The sequence below is a fragment of the Podarcis erhardii genome (genome assembly GCF_964252035.2).
Source record: "Podarcis erhardii genome assembly, chromosome: 8".
NCBI classification, from domain to species: Eukaryota; Metazoa; Chordata; class Lepidosauria; order Squamata; family Lacertidae; genus Podarcis; species Podarcis erhardii.
In genome coordinates this window covers 42,669,104-42,688,143 of record NC_138499.1, presented here as the reverse complement: position 1 = coordinate 42,688,143, position 19,040 = coordinate 42,669,104, and the positions used below count along the sequence as shown (strand labels likewise).

Here is a 19,040-nt window from a genome sequence, read left to right as displayed (position 1 = left end):
TTCTTAAGACATATTGGACTTGCGTTTAAAAGAAGAATATTTGCCAATGTTGTATTTAGGGAGCTTTCACATATTACATTTTACAATCCTGCACTTCCTAAGGAACTGAGATTGTAAAGCCATGGTTCAAATAATGACTTTATGCAGACTGAATAGAATTCCTTTCTGAGATCCTTAATCAAATTCATTTATTTGATAACTGGTGTGTGAAAGAGTAAAGAGGGGTGTGGGCAAAGGGGGGAAAGATAATGAGTTTTATGGAGCAGGTTTACTTTACAATTTTTAATTTAAATTTATAAATTCTGAAATTGATACAATGGGACATCGACGTGCAGCAATCAATATGGAATTCATCATGCTTTTTCTGTGAATTAAAAATATGTGCTTTTTTGATACAAGGTAACAGAATTCAAAGATAGGGGTTTTTTTTATAAAAAATCCCATTCTTGCTATATTTAGATTTGTTTACAGTCTAGGCAAGGCTTTTCTTTCCTGTGACTTCCAAGTTGTTGTGGAATTCAGGCAATGGCCAATGGCAAAAGAGACACTTAAGAAGGATATGAGCTTGTTTCTGCTGCCTACACACAAAGATGTGAAGTAATCAGCATTTTTATGTATAAACTTTCCAGATGAATATACATTGTGACTTGGCAGAGCGGTTCTTTCTGATTTTCATATTGTCAGCAATCATATTTTACTTATGTAAGAGAGATTTAAAGAAATAAGATGCAGATTCATTTTTGAAATGTGTCAAACAACACCATCACATGTTTCTTCATATACAGAAGGAAGACTCTACATGCCAAGCAGATGGGACATTGGATTTAAGTTGTGAATCTGAGTTGGATGGTACTGAAATGGCTGAAACAAACAATAGCAATGGAGAAGAAAATGGAGGTAGGTATTTTGGTTGTTGTCTTACTGGAGTGCTTATGTGCTGGTTTAATTTTGTGTAATTGTTTGGGTTCATTTGCCATATTTTGCAATTGCAATAATTATTAAAGTAGGGGATAATGACCAAGATGTGTGTTTATGTGTGTGTTTTACAAATACGATTATCCTGATACAATTATTGGCAAGGATTTGGAAATCATGGCATATAAAAATAAGTTTCATGCTTCAGGCCCATCTTTTTGACAGCATGTTATTAAATTTCTCTTTGCAAATAAGATGTCAGTTTAGTTTTCTACCATTTCCAGGATACTAGGAAACGCCTACAGTTTTCAAAAGATGCTTGCCTATAAGATATTAAAGATGGGGAATTCAAACTAACACATTCATCATTCTGGATGGAACTCCATTGCTTTATTTGCATTTTAACCCTGATTTCTTAAAATGTAGAAGTTCCCAGCTCCCTATGCCTTCAGGGATCTGGAAACACTTCTAAATCGCTCAACATTGTATGCCTTTTAGAAACTTCAGTATATAGTTGTATATAAAAAGCTCTAATAAATAATAATAATTTTAATTACTTAGTGCAATATTTATCAGAAATTTACTGAAACAATAATATAAGCACTTTCCTTTCCTACTAGCATGCAGTTCATTAATTCTGTTTTATAGGAGAGACTGGAAAATATTTGGGTGCTTACATTATTCACTAGGTGTTGCATTTAATGAGGAAATTTTGCAGAGGAAGTAGTTTTGATAATATATAAACTGGAAATGAGAATCTACAGTAAGTGAAGCACCCATACGTGCGCGCGCGCGTGTGTGTGTAAACCAGGGCTAGCAAATCTTTGGCCCTTCAGAAGTTGTTTGTGAAGAAGCAAAACTGCTCCCCGTTTTGTTTTCTGTCTGGTTGTATAGCTTTGGTTGTAAAATTATCGCCTTTTGCTTTAGGGGCTCTCATGCAGAAGAATCAGAAGTCCGTGGGTAGAAATTTGCACAGGAGGGTCAATGGTTCATTGAAGAAACTTGGCAATAAGGGGGAAAGTGCTGAAATGCTTTAAGAGGACTGCAAAATGTAGTTGGATACTGTGGCAAGGACCTTGAGAAAACTACAAGGAGAATCCAGAAGCTAAACCAGGGGGTGCAGATTTATAAGTATTGGTTTCATTAGAGAATCTGCATAGAAAGGTATAGTCAGATGGATTCATCTCTCCCCCCCCCCTTCTTCGGATAGAAACTTGCACAGGTATCTGAAGAAGTGTACATGCACACGAAAGCTTATACCAAGAACAAACTTAGTTGGTTTCTAAGGTGCTACTGGACAATTTAAAATAAATTAATATTTATAACAGGATTCAAAGAACTGTGCAGTGTAGTGGTTTCAATTGGTGGTCTGCAGACCCCATAGGGTTCACGTAACCCACTCAGGGGGTCTGTGGCACTATCCCCATAACAAAAACTACCATAGAGATATAGACCAGAACAGATCAGATCCAGGTGCTTTTGGAAGAAACTGATTTTCTGGATTCATTTCAATTGGGGTTTAGGCCTGGTTTTGGCACAGAAACTGCTTTGGTCACCCTGTATAATGTCCTCTGTTGAGAGAGAGAGAGAAGGGGAGCATGTCCCTGTTAATTCTTTTTGACCTCTCAGCGGCTTTTGATACAATCAACCATGGTATCCTTCTGGAGTGACTGTCCGAACTAGGGGTGGGTGGCACTGATTTGCGGTGGTTCCAGTCCTACTTGGATGGTCATTCCCAGAGAGTGCTGCTTGGGGAATGCTTTTCAGCCCTGTGGAGCCTTCAGTGTTGGGTTTCGTAGGGCTCAATCCTATCCCATATGTTTAACACCTACATGAAACCGCTGGGTGGTGTTATCTGGAGGTTTGGAATACGTTGTCAGCAGTATGCTGATGACACTCAGTTGTATTTCTCCTTTACATCTGCAGGTGAGGCAGTGCTGGACCAGTGTCTTGCCTCAATAATGGACTAGATGAGAGCCAATAAACTGAAACTCAATCCAGATAAGACTGAGGCAATGTTAGTGGGTGGTTCCCTAGAACGGATGGCTGGGAGGTTGCCTGCTCTTGATGGGGTTTCACTTCCTCTGAAGGAGCAGGTACATAGCTTGGGAGTACTCCTGGATCCTTTGCTGTCGCTCAGGTGGCCTCAGTATCCCAGAGTGCCTTCCATCAGCTTCAGCTGGTGGCCCAGCTACGCCCTTATCTTGACAGGGATAGCCTAACTACTGTTGTCTATGCTCTGGTTACCTCAAGGTTAGATTACTGCAATGCTGTCAGAGATAACGATCTTGATAGCTTGACCGATGGAGCCGTGTACTCAGACAGCTTTACGATCCCAATCAGTCATTTGCAGCGTCCGGCACGCTTCCTTCTAGCTGCGCACCAAAGTCTGCTGTCTCTTTGTCCACGGCTGAGCAGAGTAGCTTACAGCGGTGTAAAACAGTCTTTTTCTCCCTTGCTCCATGCAAGCATACACAGACAGATCCGTCTATTTACAGCTTTTATTCAAACATTTGTCCATCACTGCTTGCAGCCATGTTAAAACATGTCCGTCTCTCTCAAGACACACAGAGAGAACAACAACAGTACAGTCTCCTCCCAGACTCCTCCCAGCTTCTATAGCTGACGTCGGAAAGTGACGCACAGCTCAGAACACTTAACCAGTTAAGTTCTGAACTCCCACACACCCCCTTGCGTTGCTTTCTGACAAAACCTGTGTAACATCTTCAGCAACACCTTGTGAGATCAATCCCTTCCCCAGTGCCTTGCGCCCTACCTTGGCGTACCTGTTGGGCATCTGTGGAATCACCTCACAACTCTCAGAATCACACTGTGCGAAACTTACCCACGTACCTGTGGCCTGGTACCTCTCAGGTGGAATACCCTTGGTTGTGCGACTGGATCGCTTAGGCACAAACTCTGGTGTTTCCTCTGGCTCACTGTCACCAGCAGGTGTGTCCTCTGCATCACGGGATTCTCCCTCTGACTTAAAGCGTCTTCGAATCCTCTCCATTACACTCACAGGAGAACTAGGCTCACTCTTGGGCTGTCCTTTCCTAACAACTTGTGGAGACGCCCCACCCTGCTCCTGACCCTGGTCAGTGACCTGGTCGTCATCAGCAGACTCAGCCTCTTCTTCCTCCTCACCAGAACTGTCCTCTGGATCAGAGAGACATTCTGAAAGAACATCACGCTGTGCAGAAATCTTTGGCCTTTCATACTGCTCAAAGAATTCAGCGTGTTTACTGACCAGCACCTTACTCTGATCACCTGACGGATAAGCAAATCTCCATGCACGAGCGTCTGGCTCATACCCACAGAAGATCATTTTCTGGACTTTGGCTCCATCTGGCCCTTGCAAAGCCTTAGGCACAGGGACAACCGCAGGAGATCCAAACTTGCGCAGAAAGTGAACCTGGGGTTTGCGGCCATTTAACAACGAGTACGGTGTGTCACCTACCAGTGAGTTGTAGACACGATTCCAGGTGAACGACACACAACGGATTCCCTCCAGCCAAAACTTTGGAGGTAACCTGGCGTCTTTCAGCATCACCTGTCCAGCCTTAACCAGAGCTTCACTTCTCAGCTCTGCCACCCCCCTCTTACTGGGTGAAGTAACTGTGTGACGTATCCCTCTTCTGTGAAAGAACTGCTGCAAAGCAGAACCAGTGTACCTAGCATTTCTGTCACTAATGATCGCTTGAACCCTGGTGGAGAACCTTAGCTCCACCCCCTCAATCCAGCTCTTGATCAGCTGTGCTGCATCGTCCCTGGATTTGAGGCCGTGGGTCCAGGTGCTCTGCGAAAAATCATCCAAAAAAGTTAGCAGAAACCTGGCCCCTCCAAGACTTGGTTCCTTGACAGGACCGGCCAAATCTATGTGAACCAGCTCAAAAGGTTTAGTGGTTACCCGTTCCACCTTTGGGTAACTGCACCCCCTCACCTTCGCCTGCTTGCATGTGGCGCAACTAATGGCACGTCCACAATCTCTAATTTTACACCCTCTGGTAACCTCAGGAAGTACTTGCAGTTCTTCTAGAGAACTATGATTGGTCTTCTGATGCCATGCACAAGCACATTGAACATGAGTGGGAACTGTAGCACGCTGCGCCTGTGCTCTCTCAACCTTCCCCTCACCCCCAAGAGACGTTTTAAGAATGAAAAGATCATTCTGCCCCTTCTTAACCGTGGCAAGTAACCTCCCTCCTCTGGAGATTGTGCAGACATCATTTTCAAAACAAACTTTGAACCCCTTACTTAACAAATAAGGCACAGATAACAAACAATGATCCCCCTCTGGGATAACACAAAACTGCAGCGTCTCCTGCAAAACAGAAAGGAAAACGTTAGTGACAGTTTTAATCTGGGTTCTCTGTCCATTTGCGAACATAACAGTTTGTCCGGCCGGAATTGCCGTGCAATTCCCCATCTTGACTGCAGATGTCTCTGGAACCATGTTGCGGTTAGCTGCTGAGTCGATTACAAAGCTAAGCTTGGAATTTTCCACACAGTTGTGCTCAAACAAGGCCATGCAGGCAGTTGTTTGAAAAGACTCTTCCTGTTGTTTACCACGACCACCTGGCTCAGTTCCACGCCTGCCTGTCTTCCCAGGCCTGTTGCCATGGAAACCCGCCTGGTTCCCATGAGAAGTGTCCTTGCAAACATCCTGCATCGGCTCTGTGCTCCGGTGGGGGCAGCTGCCATGCAGACGTTGTATTCCAGTGGAAAAACACTGCCCGGGGCTCCTCCCAGCTGGCCTGGCCTTCCTTCTCCTGGAACGGCACCTCCCACCAGCCTGGCCCCTGCTGAAGTTGCTCTCCGCTTCAGCACCAGTGGAAAGTTTCTTAAACTTGCCTTTGGAACTCTTCGCCCCCCCGATCTGCCCAACAGTGCTCCTTGAGACTGAAGTACCGGGAACTGGGGCCGCAGACATCTTGGGGCTCTCCATTACTTCTCCAGGGCCCTGGCCTCCTGCTGCAGTTTCACACAAACTTCGCAGCACCTTCCAGGCAGCCCCTGGTGTCTGTACACCTTCCAAATGGGGCCTCAGTGAAGCATCAACGCATGCTCTGAGCATATTCAGCTCTCTTTGCATTCTCTGCTTGCCATCTCCAGGCACCGCAGATTCACAGCCTGCTTCAGCTGGCTCTGACTGGCTTCCTTCCCAAAGCCCAGTGACCAAGAACCAGCCCCTTATTCTTCTGCTCCAGGTTGCCCAACTTGTTAAAGTGAGCTTTTCCACCGGCATATCTTGGCTCTCTGCCATTTTCTTCCCGTTCTCCCAAGGGGGCCCAAGCTTACTTACGATCAGGTACAGCTTCTCTGCCTCACCCTTCCGTGGAGAAACGATTTTTCAGCTGCCTTTTAGCTTTTAGCTCTGTCTCTGAGCAGCTCTGCCTTCCAGCATCAGGCAAGACTCAAGGAATGCAGCTTCCAACCTCCAGCTAGCTTCCGTGCCGACTTCAAAGCGTTCCTGGAGCTCACACCGACTGTTTTACGAGCGTTTACTGACCTTCCATAACCTGTCAGAGATAACGATCTTGATAGCTTGACCGATGGAGCCGTGTACTCAGACAGCTTTACGATCCCAATCAGTCATTTGCAGCGTCCGGCACGCTTCCTTCTAGCTGCGCACCAAAGTCTGCTGTCTCTTTGTCCACGGCTGAGCAGAGTAGCTTACAGCGGTGTAAAACAGTCTTTTTCTCCCTTGCTCCATGCAAGCATACACAGACAGATCCGTCTATTTACAGCTTTTATTCAAACATTTGTCCATCACTGCTTGCAGCCATGTTAAAACATGTCCGTCTCTCTCAAGACACACAGAGAGAACAACAACAGTACAGTCTCCTCCCAGACTCCTCCCAGCTTCTATAGCTGACGTCGGAAAGTGACGCACAGCTCAGAACACTTAACCAGTTAAGTTCTGAACTCCCACAAATGCATTATACATAGGGCTATCTCTGAAGACGGTTCAGAAACTTCAGATAGTGCAGAATTCAGCAGCCAGGTTGCTCACCAGAGCTAGATAGTTTGAGCATATTACACTGATCCTGGTCCGACTGCACTGGCTACCCGTTAGTTTCTGGGTCCTATTCAAAGTGCTGGTTTTTACCTATAAAGCCTTAAACGGATCAGGACTGCAATACCTCATGGACCGACTCTTTCCATATGAACCCTGAGATCATCTTCTGAGGCCCTTCTTTGTGTGTCGCCTCCTCGAGAGGTCCGGAGGGTGGCAACATGAAAACAGACCTTCTCTGCAGTGGAAAGCTCTCCCCAGGGAAGTTCGCCTGACGCTTTCATTATACACCTTTAGGTGCCAGGCAAAAATGTTCCTTTTTAACCAGGCCTTTGGTTGATTTGATTAACATCATATCCCCTTTTAAAATGTGGAGCTTTGGGGGGAGGGTTGGGTTGTTTTTGTTTTGATTGTGTATCTTGTGGTTTAAAATTTTGATTTTATTCTATGAACTGCCCTAAGACCTCCATGTATAAGGCAGTATATAAATTCAATCAGTCAGTCAGTCAATTCCTTCAGAAATGGGGTTCCATGGCTTGGCTTTTGAAAAATAGGGGATTCACAGTACTTAAGCTAATTGGGAACCACTGCTGTACACAAAATAATCCTTTTTTGAAATGTAGAGCACTTTCAAAAGCAGTGCTACTGTGATAATGGCATGGCTGGGTCTGATGTTTTAGGTGTGTGGGGAGCAAGTGGGGAAAAATCCCACTTCAGTATGCCCCTAACCTGTGGTTTGCCAGAAGTAGTTCTTTGGATTCCAATGGCAGCATGCAAGTCGCTGTGAATGATGGTCTCTAATCCAGCCAGAAGTCCCCATTGATAAACACGTCGTGTTAGAGTGTAGTACTCCCTCCAGATGTTGCTGGGCTCCAGCTCCTATCAGCCCCAACCAGTATGACCAGTGTTTGGGGATGGTGGGAACTGGAGTCCAACAATATCCTTGTGCTAGCAAATGTCAGGGAAGGATGACACCCCTACTTTCATGCCCAGCAGTGCCTCCCTTTCCAGTACAATTTTCTACCATTTATAATAAAGGTCCATCACTAAGATTCAAACTTGAAGTGAGTATGTAGGTTATCTGCTATCTTGCTCATTTTAAAATCCACTTCTTTTTTCATGCTACAGAAGTATTGTTCTGCTGCATTGGTTTCTTTTAATGTAACCATGTCATCTTAAAGATATATCCATATTATTTTTCCCAAAGGGGCACTTGAATGTTGTTAATTAAGCTGTTAGTAGCTTCTACAGAACAGCTACATAGTTTGTTTAAAGCCTCTTGTTGGTCCCAGGTGCATACATCTGTTTGACTGTAGTACAGTTTAGCTCCCTGATTGCGTTCTCTTTCTCTTTTAAAAAGAGCCAAGCTAAGTGGCTGGAGAAAAAGTGTTCTGATTTTGCAGGTTAAGCTGTAGAGATCAGAGTGATTTAGATGATTATTTGGTGTATGTGTGTTGACAGTGCATGACCATTTATGTCATTGTGTATATAGATTTGTGTCACCCAAGGCAAAAGTATTGAGTTTATAAGATATTTTAAGAGGTTTATATTTGCATTCTGTTCCTATGGGTGCATTTTGTATCATCCAGGCTGCAGTCCTCAGCACGCTTATCTAGGAGTAAGCCCCATTCAACTCAGTGCGGCTTACTTCTGAGTAGATATGTGTAGGATTGCATTATTATTTTGTTGGGAATATTGGTATGTTTTTTCAGCTTTAGATAAGGCAGAAGAATAGGAAATAAATATTAATATCTGCTTGGTAACACAACCACTTGTGGGCAATTTCCCTCCTCTTACAACAATGAAGGAAAAAGCATCTTCCCATCTTATTCAAATCTACTTGGTTTGAAATTGAAAACAAGTGTACTATTACATTTATTTTTAGAGGAGGGAAGAATGGAATGGTTCAAGCTTTCTTCCATACATCACCCGGAATTTGCATATTCATTTGAAGCTGGCACCTCCATGTTTTCTCTCAAGTTTTCGTCTTCTTTTTATTATTGGCAGCCTTTTGTGAGCATATGAGAAAGAGCTTGGCTGAGACTATGTTGGAGGAAGATTAGAACATGTTTTGCTTTACTGCATTCTCATATATTTTTAGTTGCAACCCTTTTGTCTGTCTTTATAAATCTTCCAGTAATGCTAGATGCTTCTGATGTTAGAATGGTTATTGATATAAATCACATTTCAGACTACTTAAAAAAAACCAACCACTGTAAAAACTAGAAATATATATATTGGTTATTAATTTTTGGCTAGAAAAAAGCATTATGTATATTACAAGTTCTATTTTTTATTTTATTTTTTACATTTTGGTCACAGTTGACAAAAACTCAGTACAGACGACTCTCAAATTATGTGGGGGTTACATTCCGGAGATAGCACGTGAAGCCAAAATAATGTATTGGGTTCAATGGTGGGTGGGATTGCCAATGTCTTTATCCCTGGACACCTGCCCCTTTTCTGCCCCCTTTTAATTTTAAAAAAAGTTTTTTTGCCAAGTGCATAAATCTGAATGAGCACAAGTTAAATGTGTGTAAGTTACCTACACATCTTTTGCTTTACCTCAGTGTAGGTATGGGAGAGTGCGAGTTTGATTAGGGAAGTGGCACTGAGGGAGCGGGCATTTAAACCCACCCCCCTTCAAGCTATTTCACTGATTCCCCTGCTGATGGGAAAATAAAAGTACCTAGAAGTAGCCTCTGTGGAATGTTTCAGATTGAGCAAATGGCAGAGTAGGGAAGGATTAAAACACACACTCTCCCAGTGACCCTTCCCTTATCCAAAGAGATGCTTAATAAGAACATAAGAAGAACCTGATGGATTGGGCCTGTGACCCATCTGGTAAAGCATCCTGTTCTCACATTGGCCTATGGGAAGCCCAAGAATTAAACAACCCTCTCCATGCACTGTGGTCCCAAAAGCAAACACCTGTCATTAACTTTTTTTAATCCCCTAACATTGTTATCCATTAAAGTAGCATTGACTCTTAGTGACTCAATGCAAGTGTAGTGCTGCCTCTCAGCAGATAGATGGTTTTCAAACTGGAATCAACATTTCTGAATGAATACTTCTCCCCTCCCTTTCCTAGAACAATCCTCCTGTCCCACCATCACAACATCACCCATTACATCCATTGCACTACTAACTTGTTCCCCTCTAACATAAAACCCATTTGAAACCGCATTTACAATCTCTAGTTACACTAAACGTGGTTTTTGACCATGTACATTGAATGTGAAACCATGGTTTACTGGTGGAGAGGAGAACGGTGAAAAGCACCTAGCCCTAAGGCTGACTGCCAAGTTGAAAATCATATTTTGCCCAGAGAGGGCTTGAATCGGATCAGTGACTTGCCTTATCTGTCAAATATTCACATAAATAAAGCTGCTTAAAGTAAATACTGTAATATTCATTGTTCGTGTATAATTAAGAGAGCGTCATCTTTTTCTCTGACATGCGATCCCCATCCACTGCAAATTAGGCCAATGGTTAAATAAAACAATACATGCATTGTATACAATATTTACATGGTAGACTCAGATGGCTCCTTAGACACTATAATTGCCAGTTATGCAATTTAAAATCACTAATTGTTACAGATATTGGGTAGTTAGTTCCTTTATGTATTTGAGCAAGTAAAAATCCTTTTGTCATGGGAGAAATTAACTACACTGGAGCTAATATATAAGAACCTCTGCAGAAACTATGAGCATTTTGTTTGCTAATTCATTTTTGACTGTCATACTGTGGGCTATGAAGCTACATGTTATGGAGTAAACTATGGTGGAATAAGTGTGATGATTCTCATAGCAAAACAACAACAAAAAAAAAACAAAACTGAAATAAATTATCTCATAAAATGTGGGGCTTGAACAGGAAAAAAAAATTGCTTTGGAATCTGCTTTGACTGGGGTGTGCTGTGCCCTGCACCACTTTGAAGAAGCCCATTTCACCTTGGGACTGAAGCTGAGGCTTGCTTTGGGAAATCTGAAGCAATGCAATGTCTCTGCATTGATGACTGGGGGGAAATCGTGTCCTCCCTTAAAGAGGGCACGTGTTGCGGTGAGACCAGGAAACCAATCCCCTGTGTTGTGGGTGGGTAAGATTGGTCAGCCACAACACCCGATTGGTAGGTCCCTCAATGCTGGGTTTAATCTGGCCAATGGGGCACAGTCCAAACGGATTGAGAGACCTATATATGCTATGCATATGACCCAGAGCTTCCTCTTTCGGTGCGTGCATTCGGAACACCCGCCCACCTCTCCCTACTTTTAGGGCTTGTTGCGCTTGACCTTGCTATGCCATCGTCTGTCTTCTGTCATTGGGACAGGGGCACGGCAGGAATTTTCCCCACTTGGCTGATTGGCTGTTGCCATTTGGGTTTCGCCTGCCGCGTAGCAAATCGTCACAACTTGTAAGGTTGCAGATAAGCTCTGGTTCAGGTGATAGGGACGGGAGAACTCTTTCGCCATTCCTATGCGAAGGGTATTCCGTTAAAGGAATCCAGGGACTCAAATGGTTTGGTCAACCCCTGAGAGGGGGTTGTGCCTGTGCCAGAGTCCAGGGGGACATCTGGGTGGTGGACATAGTCCGTTCCCGACTTTTCGCTTATCCAGGTGTTTACCCTTGGCTGACCTATGCTGGAATCCTGGGTCAGAGCTACCTGCATGACAGGGAGCTAGTTGAACCAGAGCCTATGCAACCAGTCACTTTATGTAATCAATAAAGTTGTGGCCTAAATTCTGCCAAAAACCAAAATCAAAACTTGAGTCAAGTGTGAATTTATTTAGGCGGGAGGTTTCTGGGTCTGAACACGCAAAAATAAAACATGTCTCTAAGTCCCCTCCACCATCTTGACAGAATTGATTGAAATCTGAGTGAGGTTGGTGTTGTCATACTTACTCTAATTTACTTGGTTCTTGTATTCCTCTCTTTGGTGCCTTTCTGCCTTGGAACTTAGCAGTAACTATCAGTCAATTTAGACATGATGGTAGCAGTTATATGCTGTTTTGTTACGCCTTGTGCCAGTTCTAAGGGAAGGCTGTAATGTTTACAAGTTGCTTACTTGAAATAGGTTCCAATCCTGCAGAGACTTTCTGTGTCAATGGCAAACAAAAATGTGTGATAGTAATGTGAATACAAAATGAAATGATTCATGTGGCAAAGAACTTGTAAATGTTACAGGTCATGTATGCAGCCATCATGTAGCATGCATTAACATTTTTAACAGCCAGACCTTTATGTGGAGATTGGTTGCAATATTTGAATCAGGTCACAGTTTTTGTGTGTGTGTTGGTTTGTTTTAAACAAACACCACCTTGTTACCTTCTCTTTTTTTGCCACATATTTGTAGCCCTGGTGACTGTAGTACATCTTTGCAGCTACCATTTTTCCCCCAACTGGCAGAGGGTAGAATGAAAACACTGCATTTCCTCTGCCTGGCTTCAGAATGATACTGCAGGCCCTTCCAGTCTGGCATTTTATTCTGCCACGTGTTCTTGACACAATAATAGTGCGTGGATTTATTCTGCTCTATTAATTGTTCTGTGCTGCTTCCCAGATGATATCACATTACTGATGTTGGGGAGTGGGGCTATAGTGCAACTAAAGCAGGCCAAAACAACCCCAAACATTTGTTTTATGAAAACACATAAGCCATACCTGGCTTATGTGGTGCACATAAGCCATACCTGGCTTATGTGGTGCACATAAGCCATACCTGGCTTATGTGGTGCTTTTTGTGAAGCGGTGGCAGCGACTTCCAACAAGACCTCTTAATATCTTGCCAAAATCTCATAAGATTTAATGTGCTCCACAAGACCTTGCAAGTTTTCAGTGAGATCTTGCGAAACCTCGCTGGCCGCTGGCGCTGCTGCCAGCACTGCTGCTCCAGCAACAATGAAGTGGGGCATGGGGTTGTTCACAGGGGCACTGCCTCTATGGCATCCACCACCCAAGGCGGCTGCCTCACCCTGCCTTATGGGTGAGCCGGCTCCACATAACACAACATACATGAAGTATTGTTAACATTTTAAGGTTAACATTGCGTCCTGCTTAGTTTTGAACTTTGTTGCAGAGAACAGAGTGCATTTTCAAATTGCAGTGAAAGACAGTTCACAGATGTTAATTTGTATGTATCAAGTCATTCACTGGATTTAGCATGTGTTGCCAGTACACAATTTAAAATTTACGTCTCGACAAAATGGAGCTTTGTGTGATTTCATTGCCAGTGGCCATGCGGATGCTGTTTGTAGATAGAGGCCCAGATTCGACTTGGAACAAGAAAAGATCAAAATGATTTCAGCAGGTCTTTAGTTCCCCTGAATTAACATTAGGCAAATCTGTGACTGTTTGAATGGCTGTTTCTGGTTGCCTCTTACTTCATAGTTGGTCACGTTCTTCCATAAACCACCCTGAAGATATTCCATGTTCTTTGCAATGCAACAGCTTTCACACATGGCAGATCAGCCCAGAGATTTTCTTTCCTAGGGTAGTTCTGTGATCTCTAAATTAAATTAAATTTGCAGACTGATTTTCCTCAGTTCTCAGTGCTTTGTTTTATTTCTATATTCTTAGTTTGTACTAAGCAAGCACCTGAAGAAATGTCTTCCGTTCGGGACTCAAGCCTTACGAATGCACCAATGCAAAGCAAGCTAGTGTCTTCCTTCCAACAGCACACCAAAAAGGCACTTAAACAGGTAAGCTAATATTGGCTTCACTATCAGTCAGATTTCTTCTGATGGGCATTTAAGCTATCCTTTATTTATGTATGTATTGGGAATAAAGGTGGTGAGATTTTATGGTACCATAGCTAAGCTTATTGCCTGCCTTGCTTATCTGGCATTGAGGTGCTGAATGAGTTCTGATCTGGTTTGGGTCTGGATACTGGGGTATCTCCAGTTATGCTATTGTGTAGTAGAGTCACCCCATTTCCTCCAGCAGTGAAGAGCCAGATACTTAAACATTAATGGAAATATTGTTATAAAGAGAGGATCCTGGCCACCCCATGATTCACTATGGAAAAGGTGCAGGGAGGTGCTGTAGAAAGGATTCTGAACCTATGAATAATCTGAGCTTGCCTTTCACTTTGAGGCTTGTGGTGTTAGGAGAGCAATAGTTTGAAACATTACAGAGGGATTTTAACGATGAGATGAAGCCACACAGCATAAATTGTTTGTGGAGGAAGTGCCAGGCAAGACAAAATGACAAAATCGGCTGCAGGAGAAATCCATAAATGCAATTACAGATACCTTGTTAACATAAAAATTCAGGAGGCAGCTGCAAATACTTGTATATAGGTAGGATAAGTGCACATGGTAAGGAAATCAATGAAAAGTTGTTCAATTTTAAAATGATTTTGGTTGTCTGAAATGATGATTATTACAGATCTCAGGAAATAATCCTTTCCCCGTACACACAAATATTGAATGCTTAAGTCAATGTGTTGTGTTTTGGCCTAAGGAGGTTCCCTCATTCCCCACCCTTTTCCTCTTGGGCTACAGGTATTCAATACTACCAGATGCAGGCAGCTGGATTTGATTTAATGCAAAACTGTAAATCCTATCTGATAGGTGAATGAACTTTAAGCAGCAATTTTTGTTCAGAAAATTGCTGTTGGGAGTTGGTTCTCCTACTGTATATCCTCTCTCCAGACTTTCTATTGCTTTTATGGGGGTATAATGTGCTTCCATTCCACTACAAATAGCCTACAGTGCCTCTGAATACACAGAGATGTTAAGCAATTGTATGTGACACTCACCACCCAATATTAACTTACTGGATCTGTTCTGCAATAACAGGAGCTGAACCTTTAACATGTTCTGGGAATAAACTGCTTACATTGTAGAGTGCCAGAAGCAATGTGGAGCTGGCTGTATTTTCTTTTCTTCTTTTGACTTTAACATATGGATTCCTTGCAGTATAATAACTTTGAAGGAATCAGAAACCTTTTCCACTCTGTATGGTAAACAAAGGCAAACTATTCCAGGTGTTCACACTAGTGATATTTATGTTCGCTTTTTAAAAAGTGTTAGATTGGGGTGAAACTAACAGGAGACAAGGTGATTTAGACTTGATCCACCTCTTTACTGGTAGTTCCCTTCACAAGCTCCTGCTTTCTAGTAGTTATCTTCAAAGTAGTAATGTAGGAGAATTTTGCTTGGGCCATATTTTTGAGCAAGCTGATCTAATTTCCACCTGTCAGACGAATACACAGGTCAGAACATGTCTTTAGCATTTAGCGCTTGTCTGATATAGTTCTTGTCTCAAAATACATACAAAAATGCATATGTTAGGCAATATATATGTTTGTAGGTGTGTGTATTGATGTAAAAATATGCATTTAAATGCATATTTTGTGATAAAATATGTATTTGACTACATATTCAAATAAAAAAATTCATATGGATTTAAAAAATAACTAAATCACAGGTTACGGTAGTGTAGAAACAGGACAGAATGACCTTATGAAAAAGCACTTGCAAAATTGAATCAGACCAGAAATAGACTTATCCATACTTCACACTGAAGTATGAAACAGTGCAGCTAGTACACAGAGAGTGGACTTTTGCCTTGGTTCAAGTCCCTTCCCATCCATGAAGCTGACTCGGTAGTTTGGAGTTGACCACTGACTCTCAACCTAATCTACTTTGTAGATGTGTAGGAATGGGGAACTGGTGGCCCTCCAGCTGTTGTTGGACTCCAACTCCTATTATCCCTGACCATTAGGCATTCTGGCTGGGGCTGAAGGGAGTTGGAGTCTAACAACACCTGGAGGGTTATAGGTGGGACCATCCTTCAGCTGGAGGGATACAGCAGAGGCAAGGAAGGATTTTCTGGTTTCTTGAAGTTGGCAGACTTAGGGAAGGTGGCAGTCCTGATTTGTGGAGTCGTCACAGTCTTTTGTTTGTATTTCAGCTTTTGGTGGCATTTCATCAAGTAGACCAATGTTTGGTTGAAATGCATTTGGTATTTGTTGTACATTGTGGGTTTGTCATGTAGAAGTATTTTCTCTTTGCCTGTTGTTTGTGCATTGGGTATTTGATTTTAAAATACATGTGGTTATAAAATTTGATGTATTTCAGTTGTGCCCTCATTTATACATGTGATTTTCTAACTTGTTTGTAGTTTGCTTGGTTTTTGTGGTTGGGTTATAGATATCTCTCCTTGCCTTTCCTTTTGCTTTGGATTAGGGCTTAGGCTGATTCATTGAGTTCCTTCCTGAGACCCAGCTGCATTCTTTGAGGCCATTGACTCTCTTGGCTCAGAGGAGCCTTCTTCTACCCAGTTCTCTCACAGAATGAGAGTTTGACCATTAGTTCATCTAACTGACCATTAATTATATTGATTCAGACCATTGGTCCATCTAACCAACCCATTGTATATATTCAGTGGCAGGGTTTCAGAGACAGCCCACACACACCTTGAGGCATACCTTGAGATGCCATGGATTGTTACCCACCATTTTGGAAAAGCAGCTGCTCAGGTCATAGCAAAGCTCTGAGGCCTTGGAAAAAACATATCCAGGGCTTTAGCCCCCTTAGCTCCTGGCTAGGGACACTTCTGCCCAACACAAAAGCTGTCAGTTATGACAACTAAAGGTTTGCACAAGTGTTTCTGCCCACCTCTTTGTTTGCGAAAAATGAAAACAACCCATGCAGGCAATGGATTATAAATTACTGCAATGAGATTTGTTCCAACAACAAAAAAAATCTTGTTTTTTTTTTACAGGAGCTTTTTATGTTACAAAACTTGCTTCTCTGTTAATAGAACTTTTCACAGGAGCTTACTGTTATACAAAACTTGCTTCTTTGATAAATAATATGGATTTCCAGTATTTATCTGTTTCACATTATTCACTTTTTTAGTTATACATCTGCAAAAATATACCTAATAACTCCCAACAATTTTCCTCATTCATAAACCCAAAGACCCTTGCCTTGATGCTGAACCAATGAGGTACATTAAATATGTAAAAGTATTGGAATAAATATTCAAGTATTCAAATAAAATTGATTGAAGTTGATACAAACCTCTTTCTATTCTCTTCTATACAAACAACGCTAAAATCCAAATTATATTACACAAAATACAGACAAACCTTTTTCTGTTGGTGACTCAACGAGGTATAGCTGTTTTTAGATTCACCATTATAGTAAATGGGGTCAGGGCAGAACATCATTTTTAATAAATCAAATTTGGTCCCAAATATTGAATCAAACTGGAAAGACACAGAGCTGCTCCATAACAGCTTCAGCCTCTTGCCAAATCTACAGATATGTTACATTTTGTGGCAGGTGAACACAAAATTAACTAGCCATAATCTCTGTAATTTTGCTTTCCATTTTGAAAACTTACCATGGTATTGCATGTGGGAAGCCAATATTTGAAGTGAGTTTAAAAACCATGATTTTTGCCAAGTAGTGTTTTTGTATTACAAACCATAGTTGCTGTTGGTTAGCCTCTAGAGCAGGGGTCAGCAAACATTTTCAGCAGGGGGCTGGTCCACTGTCCCTCAGACCTTGTGGGGGGCTGGACTATATTTTTTTTTGGGGGGGGTGAACGAATTCCTATGCCCCACAAATAACCCAGAGATGCATTTTAAATAAAAGCACACATTCTACTCATGTAAAAACACCAGGCAGGCCCCACAAATAACCCAGAGATGCATTTTAAATAAAAGCACACATTCTACTCATGTAAAAACACCAGGCAGGCCCCACAAATAACGCAGAGATGCATTTTAAATAAAAGGACACATTCTACTCATGTAAAAACATGCTGATTCCCGGACTGTCCGCAGGCCGGATTTAGAAGGCGATTGGGCCAGATCCGGCCCCCAGGCCATAGTTTGCCTACCCATGCTCTAGGCTGCTGCACCATAGAAATAGGAGTCTGGGCAGATAGAAAAATGAAAGCCCACAAGCCAATCTAAACAATGGGTTTTCTATATGTTTGGAAACATATTTGGTTCTCTGATTGGTTAATGTAAAACATCTGATTGGTGTAATGTCTGAATTGAGAATGTGTTCAATAGGCAAAAGGGATTTGTACAAAACTGCCATCCTAGCAATATGTCTAGGGTAAATATTGTTCACTCATTCCTCCTTACCAGAAAATGTGCTACCCAGCCTGTTTACTGAACTTTGGTTCAGCACACATGTTAAAGAGAAACTAGATGGTAGTTCTCTGGTGTTCTGCACTGCTTGCTTGATGGCATTGGATTCAGAAAAATGCTGTTTTGATTCTAAACTTGTTTTACTGTTGAAATAACAAACAGCAGTGCCATTAAAAGCAGCAGGGTGCAATCTGCTTCCTAGTTAGTTTGTTTGCTTTTGTGCTGTGGTGGAAGAGATAATATTTCCCCACAGGACATTTTTCAATGGACCACATTAACAGCTTCATACTAACACCCCCCCCTAAAAAAGTGAATGCTTGTTCTTTTAAAAGAAAAAAGGAAATATGAAGAAGTTGATATACTTTGCCTCCCTTGATGTGAAAGTTGGTATGACTACTTAAATTGCACATCCAAGCTTATGCTTGCATTTTCTTTGCACTGTTGGAAAGCTACCAATAAGTCATTTTTATTAAGATATGAGGGATTTTGTAGCTGTGAACATATGATCAGTTTTTTCTGTTGTAAAAAAAGAAATAAGAAAGAAAGAAAGAAAGTGCAGCTTAAACTTTTGGATATTTATATATTCCTTCACAATTGTGATTGTACATGTTTTACAGAGTAGCCAGTTATAGTTAATACAAATTGGTTAAAATGTAGGACTGGCAGTGTTTGTAAACTTCGGGTCACTTGTTGGTAGAGCCTTTGGGAACATGTTGAGATAAATCTATGCATTAAATCAGGGGTTGCACTTCGGAGTTTTGAGTAAGTGCCATGGTGCCAGCCACAAAATGGCTGCCATGAGAGCATGGCCTAACATAAAATGACTGCCACATCAGAAAGAGCAGAGGGAGAGAGGACTAGGATATGGTGTGGAGAAGCCCCCTATCACTCCCTCCTCAATGGAAAGGAAGGCACCAACCTCAGCCACCACTGCGCTTACTCACAGAGAGAAGCTCTTTGCACCTCTACTGTGCTCCAAATATATAG

At 42.1% G+C, this 19,040-nt stretch overlaps 1 protein-coding gene across 4 annotated transcripts in view; it reads left to right on the top strand.

Moving 5' to 3' along the window:
- The window catches only part of ASXL3 (ASXL transcriptional regulator 3), a 104,769-nt gene that overhangs the window by 52,191 nt on the left and 33,538 nt on the right, over positions 1-19,040 (top strand). For all 4 annotated transcript variants that reach the window (XM_081873596.1, XM_081873597.1, XM_081873599.1 and 1 more), the window contains 2 exons: positions 786-897; positions 13,514-13,635. In XM_081873596.1, the coding sequence (XP_081729722.1) occupies positions 786-897; positions 13,514-13,635 (234 nt within the window). The remainder of the gene's footprint in view (positions 1-785; positions 898-13,513; positions 13,636-19,040) is intronic.